This window comes from Danio rerio, chromosome 6, assembly GCF_052040795.2.
Source record: "Danio rerio strain M-AB ecotype USA chromosome 6, GRCz13ab, whole genome shotgun sequence".
In the NCBI taxonomy this organism is placed as follows: Eukaryota; Metazoa; Chordata; class Actinopteri; order Cypriniformes; family Danionidae; genus Danio; species Danio rerio.
This window is the reverse complement of record NC_141026.1, coordinates 18,998,735-19,011,740: the sequence shown is the minus strand read 5'-3', so window position 1 is coordinate 19,011,740 and position 13,006 is coordinate 18,998,735. Positions and strand designations below refer to the sequence as shown.

General features: G+C 37.6%; 3 protein-coding genes across 11 annotated transcripts in view; 1 reads left to right on the top strand and 2 right to left on the bottom strand.

The window, feature by feature from the left end:
• The window catches only part of zgc:162999, a 42,009-nt gene extending 34,438 nt beyond the window's left edge, over positions 1–7,571 (top strand). For 4 of the 8 annotated variants that reach the window (XR_015492440.1, XR_015492442.1, XR_015492441.1 and 1 more), the window contains 3 exons: positions 2,475–2,527; positions 2,979–3,148; positions 5,715–7,571. Coding sequence is in view for 5 of the 8 variants with exons in the window: in XM_087254758.1 (XP_087110884.1) it covers positions 2,475–2,527; positions 2,979–3,148; positions 5,715–5,769 (278 nt within the window). In the remaining 3 variants the exon portion in view is untranslated. 8 annotated transcript variants of the gene reach the window in all.
• Positions 1–13,006, bottom strand: part of LOC147843474 (uncharacterized) — a 388,615-nt gene that overhangs the window by 210,988 nt on the left and 164,621 nt on the right. The gene's annotated exons all lie outside the window — the stretch shown is intronic.
• Positions 9,840–12,702, bottom strand: LOC137495843 (serine/threonine-protein kinase pim-3-like). Of its 2 annotated transcripts, XM_087257053.1 has the most exons (9): positions 12,507–12,702; positions 11,841–11,885; positions 11,540–11,710; positions 11,335–11,417; positions 11,170–11,220; positions 10,721–11,093; positions 10,416–10,595; positions 10,230–10,325; positions 9,840–10,134 (listed from the first exon to the last, which is right to left on the bottom strand). In XM_087257053.1, exons 1-9 carry the CDS (start codon positions 12,565–12,567, stop codon positions 10,106–10,108), a joined length of 1,089 nt encoding a protein of 362 aa, XP_087113179.1. In that variant the 5' UTR covers positions 12,568–12,702; the 3' UTR covers positions 9,840–10,105. The 2 variants fall into 2 exon arrangements, with proteins under 2 accessions (XP_087113179.1, XP_087113180.1); XM_087257054.1 differs by lacking the exon at positions 12,507–12,702 and having other exon boundaries at positions 11,841–12,137.

Below are 13,006 nucleotides of genomic sequence, written 5' to 3'. Positions count from 1 at the left end.
GGTAAGTGGTAAAAATTTATCTTAAGTAACAAACTGTAATATTCCAGCAAAACCCATAATTACAACTTTTAAATTGGTAATAATCTAAGAGCCACAGCTTGTACCATCTGAACCTTGTACAACTTTACGGCACCACATTAGTTTAGAAACTATGTTAAAGACTGTCTGACATCATAATCTGCTGTTTACTTTGCTAGCGAGCACATTGTTATTCTTCAGGTGAACAAATAATCTGCAATTTTATACACTGAAATAATGTTTTGGTGATCTTCAATCAAAGTCTGACCATCTGCTTTCATGATTGGAGGGATGGTTCTTCTCTGTTGAATTCAGTTTGACAGCTTCAGCTACAATACACCCCACATACAATAGTTTGCTACTAGAATTCAAGGCACAAAAAGAAAGCCCCACACCATACTGAATATGTAAAAAAACACTACAGCAGCTGAATCTGTTGTGCAACCATCCAACTTCTCTTGGTCCTAATTACCAATATATTGATGAAATTACATAATCACCTATCCCTAGCTAATCTGACTCTAATATGGCAGTGTGTTGGGAAAGCATTCCAGTTTCAAAAGGGAAAGATGCTGCGCATGCCAATTGATACCTTAATGGGGAGAAGTTGTGACCATATAAGCAAATTGGCTAACCCTACTCAAAAGAACGCAACATATGAAATGTGGTTAGCTAGTAGAGAAGAAACCGATCCACATGTAAAGGAGGACTCACCGTGACTGAATGACGGTTATGGGGTCACCTGAAAAAGGGAACACTCATAACAGGCACTGATCCCCAGAATGTAGGTTGACCAAGAGGGCACGCCACACAACTTAATGGGCCCACAAGATGGGTGTTGGGGCCATTGGAGGAACTCGTTTCACCAGGAACTAGGTTTCACCAGCAGGGAACTCAAACTAGCAGAGCAGTATAAGCTACCATAACTTCAGGTTAAGAACATGACAAAGCAATCTTTTTTTAGTAGTAGTAGTAGTAGTTTCCTCCTGACTGGCTGGTGTTAACTAGAAACCGGAAGGAAACATGCTCCATTCAGAGATTGTAGAATCTTGCTATAGCCCATAGCTCTACAGTTGTCTATTATAGGCGATGCATGCTAATGCCCAGGAGGATGCGACACACTCCTAGTCAAGTGTGCTCTCACCATCATTGGTATGATACGCAAGGGCAATGGCAATGGCATCCGCAATCAAGTGTCCCAACCTCTCCTTGGATTGGGTTCCCTTCTGCCGACTGCCAAAACAGACAAAGCTGTTCAGAGGATCTTATGCTCTGTGTGATCCACGTAAACACACAGTGTGCAAACCAAACACAAGGCAATGAAAGGATTGGGTATGCCTCCCACAGAACTAATGCTTGAAATCTCACAACCTGATCTTGAAATAGAGTGGTAGGAACATTGGGTACATAGACAAGCTGGAGTCTGGAGACAAAGTGAAAGCTGGACCAAAGTCCAGGCATGATTTGCTGACCAAAAATGCTTCCAGCTACTCTACCGTCTTGATTGAAACTAGCGCGATTACCTGAACTGTCTTTAAAGATACCAAACTTAAAGATACTGAGTGGCTCTGCAGTGCAGAGAGGACCATAGAGTGATTCCTAGAGGGCATGATTGGTCAACTTCCATTGCCGGTAGGTCAACTAAATTTACAGTGTCGTGTCTGTGGATCACACATTGAGGTTCCAGAGATCTGGACTAGGTGTCAGATGGTGCCCCATCCCTGAGAAAGAAGGTCCTTCCTCAGGGCAATCTGCCAAGGAGAGGCAGTTGTGTGGAGTGTGAGTTCTGGAAACCAGGTCTGGGTGGGACAGTGTGGCCCAATCGACAAGATCTGCTCCTTGTTCTCCCTGAACCCTTGCACAGGGTCTGTGTGAGAAGACTCACTAGGGAAACGCGTACTTGCCCAATAGACACGTCTGAAGCCAGCTGTGAGCCAGTGCATCTATGCTGAGTGGAGCCTCAGACAGAGAATTAAACAACTAGCAGTGGGCAGTCTCAGCTGAAGCAAACAGGTCAACCAAAGCTTCTCCAAAACACTCTCATATGAGCTGAAGTACTTCGGGGTGGAGTGGCCACTCTCTTAGGAGTGTGAGCTGTATGCTATTTATTGCTTCGTGCCCAGGAGCAGATGGCGAGTGAGCTGAGACATGCGACAAAAACGTAACTTTAATAACATAAAATTTAACATGAACCTGTTTGCATCTGACATGAAAAATAAGAACAAGGAGTAAAAAAATAAAATAAGTTAAATTTGAAGTGCCACTGGAAATTGATGGATTGCCACTTTTCACTGTAAAAATGCCATAACCTTTTTCACTTTGAAAACATGAACTGTATTTTATTGTAAATCATAGGAATATTCGATTAGGTCTATTACAGTTTTGTAACAGATTTGGACAGTTGCAATTTGCTTAATGTTGTGTTAAATGTTTCCCTGCATGTGTTCTGTTAATAGGTGTGGATGCCAGTTCACAGGCCAGTACTCATGAACTCACCATTCCAAATGATGTGAGTATAATTCTTTGTAAGCCAGTTTTTGGGGAAACTGTATCATAGATAGGGGTGTAACGATACACTCAAGTCCTGACGATGCACTGAGGCCTTATGAAGCAAAGGAATCTCCCTCTGTGCAACAAAGTGAACATTATTTACAAATGTATCATCTGTAATATCTCTGTGGTAAACAAACGTGTGATTTCACGGCCATGAAACAGCATTATCAGCGTAATACAGGAAAACAGAATTGACCTTTTTGGGTGAAATATACCTTATACAATAAGCCGAGTACTGCAAAAAAAACAAGTTCAGTATTGCAAGTCCTATCGTTTACACAAGCGATGCACATCGGCATTTATATTTCACAGTTTCACATTATGATGTATCGTTATACCCCTAATCAAAGAAGAATGTAAAGAACACGCCTTGAACTCATTTTAATCTGTCTACTTTATATTTTCAGCTAATAGGCTGTATAATTGGACGTCAGGGCACCAAAATTAATGAAATCCGTCAGATGTCTGGGGCTCAGATCAAAATTGCTAATGCCATGGAGGGGTCATCAGACCGCCAGATCACCATTACTGGAACACCTGCCAACATCAGCCTGGCACAGTATCTTATAAATGCCAGGTGAGATTCAAAGCAAGTAACAGAATAAATGCTAAACACAGATGTGTGTAAATTCTAAATTAAAGTGTATTTTTACATATTTATTTAAAAACATTCTGTAATCAAACATAAAGGAATGCAAAGGTTTAATGAAATTTAATTTAATACATTTCATTCATTTTTAAAGCCAAAGCTCAGTTTTCAATGATCATTACTAAACCAATGTTTCTATCTTGTCTTCAAAATAATTCTATACTAATTTTTATTCAGGAAAATTATTATTATTATTATTATTATTATTATTATTATTATTAGTAGTAGTAGTAGTAGTAGTAGTAGTAGTAGTAGTAGTAGTAGTAGTAGTAGAAAATAACAGTAATAGCAGCAGCAGAATTTTTCTTAGTAGTGTTGTTGAATTTGGTATTGGTCAGTATTGCCAGGATTGCAGTTTTCCTGCATAATTGGGTTATTTTGAAAATTCAGTTGGAGGGGAAAAAATCTGAAGTTGCAGTTTGTGCTTTTTGGGAGATACTTTTATAATGTGCAAAATGAAAACTCTTTTCATAATGGATATTGATCCAGGAAAGCATACCTGGCAACCCAAAAACCAGTATAAGTGAGTAAAAGAATACAGCTATCATTGAGCTGTCTTTTCTTAGACCTGGAAACGCTGGACATGGTCCTTGTGTATTTTTTGAGAAGTAAAAAAAAAATTAACAACATTTAACTGATAAAACATGGTAAAGTTTATCTAAAAATGAAAATTGTCTCCTGTGGAACACAAAAGAATATATTGTGAAGAAGAAAAGCATACACAAGCAAAACTAAATTAATATGCTCTTGACAATAAATTGAAGCCTTTTGAAAATAAATGGTTGGTGTGTAAGAAATGTAACAGTGTTTAAATTCACAGATCTGACACTGTTTGTTTACAGTAGAGAGTGTGTTGTATCATTTGTCAATATGATTGCCTATAAAAAAAGAATTGTAAACAAACTCATCTAAACTAATCCATGTAACAAACGAGGTAATAATTTTAGGACAATGTCAGGTTTCTTACAAAGACCGATTGTTTTGCTTCATAACACCTCAATGTACCATCAGAAGCCATGGCTATTCAATTCAATTCAAGTCATCTTTATTTCTATACACTTTTACGATGTAGATTGTGTCAAAGCAGTTTAACATTAAGTTAAGTAATATTAAGTTCATTAGGTTCTAGTAACATTCCTAATAATATTGTGTGTGTTTTTTTTTTATTTAAGTATTTATAATTAACACTCTTAATAGTATTTTGAAATTTTTCTTCGTGGTTATGTTTTGAATTTAAACAAGAGACAAACCAGGAGGATTTTTCTGGTATCTTCAAAGCAGAATCCTTTAATAAGAACTCGCCGTTGCTGTGGCATTCATCAAGAATATCTCTCAACTACTGCAGCTAACACTCAGTTAAATATACAAGTTAGTGAGCAGTGCTTATCAGTAGAAACAGAAACCGCCATTACAGATTAAAAAAATCTTTAAAAAAACAGAGTACAAAAATCTTGTTTGGGCTTTGCCTGAAAATATCACATGGCCATTTGTCAGACAAAAGACTAGAGATAGAGGATAGAAGGATGATAGAAGGAAAGAGTAGAGGATGACACGGGAGTGAATTTTCACTCCTGTCCCGTTCCCACTCCCACAGAAAGAAATCTTGTCCCGTCCCACTCCCAGACCAAAGTTTAAAAAATGATCCTGTCCCATCCCGCTCTTGGTAAAATTGACTCCCATTCCCATCCCACTCCTGTATAAACTGACTCCTGCTCCTGTACCGCTCTCTATATTTTTTTTCTTCTTTTGGCCTTTGATTAATACATCGAATTTGATTTGATCTGCTCCTCATCCTGTTTAAGACCAGCTTCTGAGTCCCTGTTTCTAGATTTTCTGGAGATCAGTTACAGTGAATGAAAGAGTAGTTCACACCATGTCTACAATAGTTTAATGAGCCCAAACAGCACATAAAGCTGCATTTAACTCATTTATTGAAAACTGTTTTAATTAAGAAGAGCTTCTACTATTACAGGCAGCAGCTCTTTCACTAATTTTGTTGAAATTGGGTCCAACATGCATTTAGCTGGTTTAGAACCATTTATCATTTTATCTAGCTCTTCCTTCCTGTTTTATATGGCGTTGCAGAAAGTTTAGCACCTTTATTTTCTGTCTGAAGGCTTTTATTTTATCACTCCAAAAAAACTCACTATTAATTTGCGGTGGGAAATTCCAAAGTTCCAAAGATGACCGATTATTTGTTAATTTAGCAATGGTGTTAAATAAAAATCTAGATCCCCCAGATCTGGCAGATTTTTGAGCTCTCCTATAGCTGTGGGAAGCACTGAATCTTATAGTTACGACATTTTCATTTTGTTAAAAATGTTCCCCATAAAAATGGTGGGGGATGGGATTAAAACTGACATTACATTACTAAGATCAGAGGAGTGTAATAATTGAGTGTTTAAAATGGCTTTTCTTGACTGTGAACACTCTTATTTGTCAGTCACTGATCATTATGCTCTACATGCTTAACTGTGTTTTTTCTACTGTGCAGGTTCAGAGATGTGGCAGCCATGTGGACGGACCCTTCAACCATGACCACCTCCTGAAGTCACATTATGCTCTATTTATCGAAGATGTTCTGCTCTCTCTTTGAACTATTTGGGCCTCATCAATTCTCTTGATCTGGGATATAGTCTGAAGATTGTTTCTCAGGATTACTGAATCGCATTTACTGTAATTCACCCGATTAAAATCATTCATTCCATCACAAAACAAACCAATCTCTGTGCATATACTGTATTTATTATTGTCTGCATTGAAATTATTCTAATAAGCATTATTTAGGCAGTTTTGGAATCGTGTCTGTGTTCAAGAATATGATGCATCGTCTTCTTAATTAAATCTAGTTTAGAGTATTAGCACAGAAACTTAGCATGCTGAATGTCTAGCGGTTATTACTCTTATTTATTTCAAAGTAATTGTTTTATTCATATTATACAGTATATTCAAATGTATTTAAGTTATCATACATGTAATGTGAGCAATAAATTGTATGAAATTATGCTTCATTTAAATTTGTAAGTGGCGAAACGGGCAGTCATAAATGTTGTGATTTTGAGAAAATAAAATCTCATTTTAATTACGCTGTAAAAAGCAATTAGTTGACTATAAAAAGGTAAGTTAAGTCAACTTAATGGTTCCTCATATTTTTAAGGGAAGATCCCTTCATTAAAGTAACTAATCGCTTTTTATAGGAAACAAAATGATGTTTTACATTTGAAGGTGACATTTATTCTTGATTTATTCTTCGTAACACAGTTTGTTTCATTCAGCGCATGATATTCTTTGGTCTGAAAATAGTTATTGATTACAAACCAGATGATAGTCAGTGTTTAATGATTTATTTCAGCCTTCAGAAGGGCCTGATTGTTTAATCTTTGACATTTTTACTTGGCTCAACTTCATTAATGTTGACTGTGCTTCAAGTAATTGTAATAGTTCATAAAGCAATGTACTTTGTTTACATCTTTGTTTATTACTGTGATGTGCTGCATTGACTTGGATCTGAAAGTGTGACGGTGTCACATTCGTCCAGACATACTTAAGAAAGATTCATTTAATCATTTAAGAACTGAACCTTTAGAGCAACGCAACTGTGATTAAAGTAAAGCAGCAAGTAACAGAAGCTGATTTGAATGTAATGTTGTGACTTTTTAACAGGTCATTTGCTGTTAAGCTTGTCAAATGTTCACCCAGTTAAAACAAACAGCTTACAGCGTCAATAAATATATTTAAGTTCTTTTTTTTTTTTCCAAACTTGGTTTTAATAGATAGTGACTACATTGTGAGTTCTATTGTATCTCTGCTGTATTTGCTTAATGTTACAGTTCTCTGTTCAGAATGTTTATTATTTATATCACAGAAATGGGATTCATTCAAACGTATTGTATTATGTATGGATTTCAGTGTTGACTGCTGTATGATTTTATGTGATTAATAATATGACATAAAATCTCTTTTTTTCATTGCGATCTCATTTTCACATCATTGCAAGGATACTTATGAAGGTAAAAAATGAATATGTATTTGCTTCTGTCATTTCTATTTCTAAAGACAGTTAATTGTGCTCCAGTGACTTATAAATGTATAATCATGTCTATATTCTGAGTCTGAAATAATGTTATTCTGAATGTCTTAACACCCTTGGCAGTCTTTATCCAGTATAACATCATATAACAGGTTATGTCACCATATACAAAATAGATCATGCGTTTTGCAAATATAATCATTTATTTAAGGTCTAAGAAAACAAGAACTGACTACAATCTTTAAGTTATGATTGCTGCTGAATGACGCATTGTATGACTTCATTTCATGATTTTTCTTTCAATAAAGTCTCTTGGTCTCACGTAGGTTTTGTTTGTTTTCTGTGCCAGTGATTTATACTTGAATATGTTTACGAGGTGGGTTGTTAGCCCAACGATCAACCCTCACCCTAGAGGACCAGGACATACACACGTACAGACAATTTAGCTTACCCAATTCACCTATAGCGCATGTCCTTGGACTTGTGGGGGAAACTGGAGCACCTGGAGGAAACCAAAGTGAACAAGGGGAGAACATGCAAACTCCACACAGAAATGCCAACTGGCCCAGCCAGGACTCGAACCAGCGATCTTCTTACTGTGAGGCGACAATGCTAACGATGGAGTCACTGTGTTGCCCCAGCGTGTATATCAATTAAGAAAAATGTATATCAGCATTTAAATATCTACTGACTAATTTAACTTTTCTCTTTCGTCAGATGGGTTCAGGTAGTGCCTCTGTCCTGCTGCTCTTCAGGAGAATTCAGCATCACAAAAAAAATGGCCACCTTGTGTTATACAACATATATTGACTAATCAGCACGGTTGTCAAGGCAGAATCTCAAGCACAACCAATCATTTTAAATGACATGGTGAATCATTTAAAGAATTTTAAATTTTAAGTTCAGAGAACTTACAATATGAATTAAAAGTTTGTTGCCACCTAATGAGTAAGTTAAGCACACCTTTGATGCCAAAACTTGGTATTTTAAATAATATCAAGTTATATTGATAATGACTACAGCAGGGTTTACAGTGCATAATCAGGGCGGATTAAATCAATAAGCTAACTAAGCAGTCGCTTAGGGCCCCAAGGAAGTCTGGAGGCAGACAATAAATACTAATAATGTCATTTCCTGTCATATTTTGCAGGATAAGGCTCTAACAAATACATTTTACCTTAATTAGTATGTGTGCAATTGTGTCCCCCCACCCCCAATCATGGATCAGTCCAGCAGTCAAATCAGATGAAAATTTAGTTTTAGAAAACAAATAGTTTGTTCATTATTTTTAGTTGTGAACTCATTTTAAGCAAACAAATCTTTTAAAATGTAGAGATTGTGTTCAGATAAAAATATAGAAAGCAAGACAGAGTGATATAAGATAAAGACAGCTAAATAAATAAGCAAATATGAAAAGTGCTTATTACTGAAGGACTTCTGGGTCTCAAGACTCAAATTGCTCAGGGCCCCCTAATCACTAAATCCGGCCCTGCTCATAACAAACAATCATCATGATCACGGTACAAAGTGTAGAGTAAACAATGTTATTAACACTATGAGCTGTATTTGTTAAAATAAATGTTAAATTATTGTGTGTTTCATTAGACAAACTGTTGAGATGATGAAAAACACGCAGTCTTATACGTTTTAGTTAAATTGTGATTCTCTGTGCTGAACATTGCCCCCCTGTGTTGTCTATGATCACTTACTGAGGAGAGACGTGACCCTGCACCACAAAAGCACTTTTTTACTTCTTTTAGTTTGAGCACATGCTTTTTAAAATGATTGAGCTGTTGAAACTTTGACCTACACATGAAAAAAACATATTGTTTATTTAAAATTATTTTTTAAATTATAATTGTATTCTAACCTGAAACTGAAGATCGTCCTAAAAAGAGATTTATTGCACTATATTGGGATAATTTGCAATTTGATATGCACAAAAGAAGAAAAACACAGTAGCGTTTACTTTAAATTCTCTTAAGAAGTTTATTATTTGTATTTTTTCCAACTTGAAATAGAAGACTATATCTAAAAACTATTCAGCACGCTTCAATGTTGAAATTTTGTAGTTCAATGTCCACAAAAACACAATATTGTTCATTTCAAATTCGCATAGAAACTTTTCTTTTTTACCTAAAATTGAAGATCATTCAAAATAAAAAACATTTGTTAAATATCAGCATGCGTGTATGGACATTTACTGAGTTTATTATCGACAGAGTTTGTGTTTAAGTAAAACAATTCGGCTAGTTTAGATTTTTATGTTTTAAATTCAGAAATCAAATATTGCAAATAAAGTTTTGGTCTAGTTAGTTCAGCACACTACAGACAGAAAGATCATGTCTGACTGAACAGAGTCTCCTAATTCCTCCAGTGTCTGTGTTCATTCATCAATTTTCCTTCAGCTTAGTCCCTTTATTCATCAGGGGTCGCCACAGGGGAATGAACCGCCAAAATATCCAGCATATGTTTTACACAGTGAACCTTGCTGTGAGGTTACAGTGCAAACCACTGAGTCACCGTGCTGCCCTAGGTTTAAACATTTACATTTTAGTGAAACCAGTAAAGAAAAAAAAACTGCTGTAATTGCGTATAAAATAACTTTATTGTTCATGATTTATTTAACATCTGTCCCCGTTTTTCTCTAAGTGGTCTAGAAACTGTACATTTGTCTACTGTAGACTAGCTTGTGTGTGTGTGTGTGTGTGTGTGTGTGTGTGTGTGTGTGTGTGTGTGTGTGTGTGTGTGTGTGTGTGTGTGTGTGTGTAAGTGTGTGTGTCTTCAGCTCGTACAGCTTCACACACAGGCTCACAGATGCAGCAGAGGAAGCTCAGGATCAGGATCTGTTCTCCTCAGTTCCTCTGCCCCTCCTGCTCTCCTTCTACAAATCATTGACAGCGTTTATCTACACTGAACCTGACAATGCAACCCAAGCCATGACTGCTGGATTCAGATAAGTGTAATGTCACTGGCCACCTGTGCAGTGCAACCAGGGATGGCTCTCAATGTCAGCTAAACTGGGTCGATCAGCCGGTGCTGCACTGAGACACCAGCGAATCAGCTGACGGCACTCTGTTACACACAACACCGTCTTCAGAAACACGCAACAACACACTTCTGCTCGCTCACTAGGCTATCTCTAAATGTGTCTGAATCTCTTACCTGTTGACAAGCTCCTAGGGAAGGTCAGTCTGCTTCTGGACGTGACCCTCTGTGCGCCTCTGAATGGGAAACGGTCACACAGGATGTTGTAGAGCGTCACTCCTACTGACCAGACTGTAGCTGGAGTCGCATGGTAGCGATGTCTACGAAACCACTCAGGAGGAGCGTATGCAGGAGTGCCTGAGAGACATAAGAAGACCACAAACATCTGCTCAACATGCTCCAGTACAGACAAATTCCCTTTAGTGGATCAGCAGAAGTTCACAAACATCAACAGAACGTTTCCTTCTGTAACTCAAACTCACCTGCAAAGTATTTGTAGGCCGATCGCTTCAGCAGATCTCCACAGCCGAAGTCCAGCAGCTTGATGTCCTGGGACTCTGTGGAGATCAGGAGGTTTTCTGGTTTGACGTCCCGGTGCAGGACGCCGCGGCTCTCGCAGTGTTTAAGGGCCGCAATCAGCTGCACCAGCACTTTCTTTGCAAGACGCTCATCCAGACAGCCGTTCTCCTCACAGAAGCTCTGGAGATCTTGGCAAGGATCCGGTCGCTCCAGGATCAGGATGTAGCGCCTGGGACGGTCAAACCAGTCCAGCAGCTGCAGGACACTGGGGCAGGCAGGAGCTGATGTGACACGGGTCATCAATGCCACCTCCAGCGGCAGCCGACCCTGACCATCCTGCAGGACAAACCCTCCATTATATCCAGAACTCAATCAAACACAGCAAACACAACAGATTCACATCAAAACATACAACTTTCAGTCGCTCGGGGGTCCGGTCCTTCGACACAAACTTGATGGCCACCTGCAGACAGGAAAAGCAGAGTAAATCACACCTGCCTGATTGTGACACATGACATTTACTGACAGCAACATTTCTAAAGCATGTCTGAACAAAGGAGGGAAGAAAATCTCTTACTGGCAGTCCATCAGACCTGCGCATCCCAGCAAACACAGAGCCGAATCCACCTCGTCCCAGCAACGGGCCCTTCAGGTACAAGTCTGCAACACAGAACAGCACAAGAAATGAGGAAAAGAGAGAAAGAGAAAACATGCTGCGGTCTCATCAATGACAAATCATTTCCTAACTGAGCCATAAGATCTAGAAGATGAGCTGTGCTGACCTCTGCGAGAGCGTTTGGCTGGTCTGCTGGACGAGGTGGACAGTGTTTGCTGGCTGCTGCTCTGCCTTTTCCTCTTGCTGTTCCTCTGGTCTGTGGATGCAGAACCAGCCAAATGTGAAGGCAGAGGAGCCAAAAAACCAGGAAGCTCAGTGGTGCCGTCCCGTGTATCTTCTGTGCATCAAAACATTTTTAATGAATCTTTTTTGTTAACTTCTGTAATCCTTTTCATATTAGTCAAACATCATACAGCATCATGCAGTGATATACAATGACAAACAAATGAAAGATTAAAAACACTCACCTCCTCTTTCTTCACCCATGTGGGACATGGACAATCTCCTCCAACCTGCAATAAAACAGACAAAAACAGACAAATATGAAAATAAATGTAAAACAAAGTAAAGAAGAAGAAGAAGAAGGAATGAAAAAAGAGCAACAAAAATGTGTTTAAAAAAATAATCAGAAAAATAACTAAAATAAAGATGATTAGAGAAATTGTGCTCTTTAAAATAAGTCTTTCTCAGAAATCCTCCAACAGCTTCAGAAATCTCAGGAATCGCACAGAAATGCTCTGCAAAGTCGCCTCGTCTCTCAACCAAAAGATTGCGATGGGTTTGATTGTTTTTATATGCGGTCAGAATTCATACCACAACACGCGTTGCTATAGCAACTAATAATGGCGTGACCTTGCGTGCCTGAGATATTTTTTTTTATTTTCATGAATACAATTCATGCAGTTATTCGATGTCCTAAATCTTAATTATTAATAATAATTAATTAAAAGCTCTTGTTATAAAATTAAATAACTATCATTTTAATAGGCCTATCAGCTTTGAGTAAAACTTGATAGCGTCACCACCGACATTAGCAGCAGAGAAATCTTTAACGAAAATCACACAGAAATTCAAGAATAAAGTTTTTAATAAACATTACCAAACAAACGAGCTCTTCTATAAATGTAACTTACTATAATGAAGAAGTGGACAAAGATGAAATTGTTCTCCATTCGGGAGATCTACAGGAATCATAAACTGTTTTCAGAAAAATTATTGTATTATTTTCTGAGGAACACATTTCTAGGAGTTTATTTACGCTAAATTTCATGTTATTGCCGAATCACGCTGAAGCAGGGCATTACGAAAGGTCATGTGACTGACGTCCCTGACGTCACTCCTTGCGTAGTAAATGTATGGCCAACGCACAATTTAGGTATATTAATGAATTATATTTTTAAATGAAATAAATTGTATAATAAACAACAATAATATTAAATTAAATAAGGCTTTTAGTATTTCATTCCATTTAATTTCGATAGCTCAATCAGTGTATGGTGATGACGCAGTATTGATGAAAGCTGATTGGCCAATTGAAAATTACCCCGGAAATTAAATTTTTATACATTTTTAATTTAATAACAAGAGCTTTTAATTAGAACTAATCGGATTTATACCCCTTTTTGGCTATTTG

Excerpts from the sequence above, each read along its gene's own strand:
- LOC137495843 (XM_087257053.1), bottom strand. The coding sequence starts at position 12,567 with ATGATTCCTGTAGATCTCCCGAATGGAGAACAATTTCATCTTTGTCCA. Across the intron at positions 11,094-11,169 it reads CCCCCGAGCGACTGAAAGTT|GATGGTCAGGGTCGGCTGCC; the intron begins GTATGTTTTGAT and ends TTTGTCCTGCAG. Across the intron at positions 10,326-10,415 it reads CCCTAGGAGCTTGTCAACAG|AGTGCCGTCAGCTGATTCGC; the intron begins GTAAGAGATTCA and ends TGTGTGTAACAG.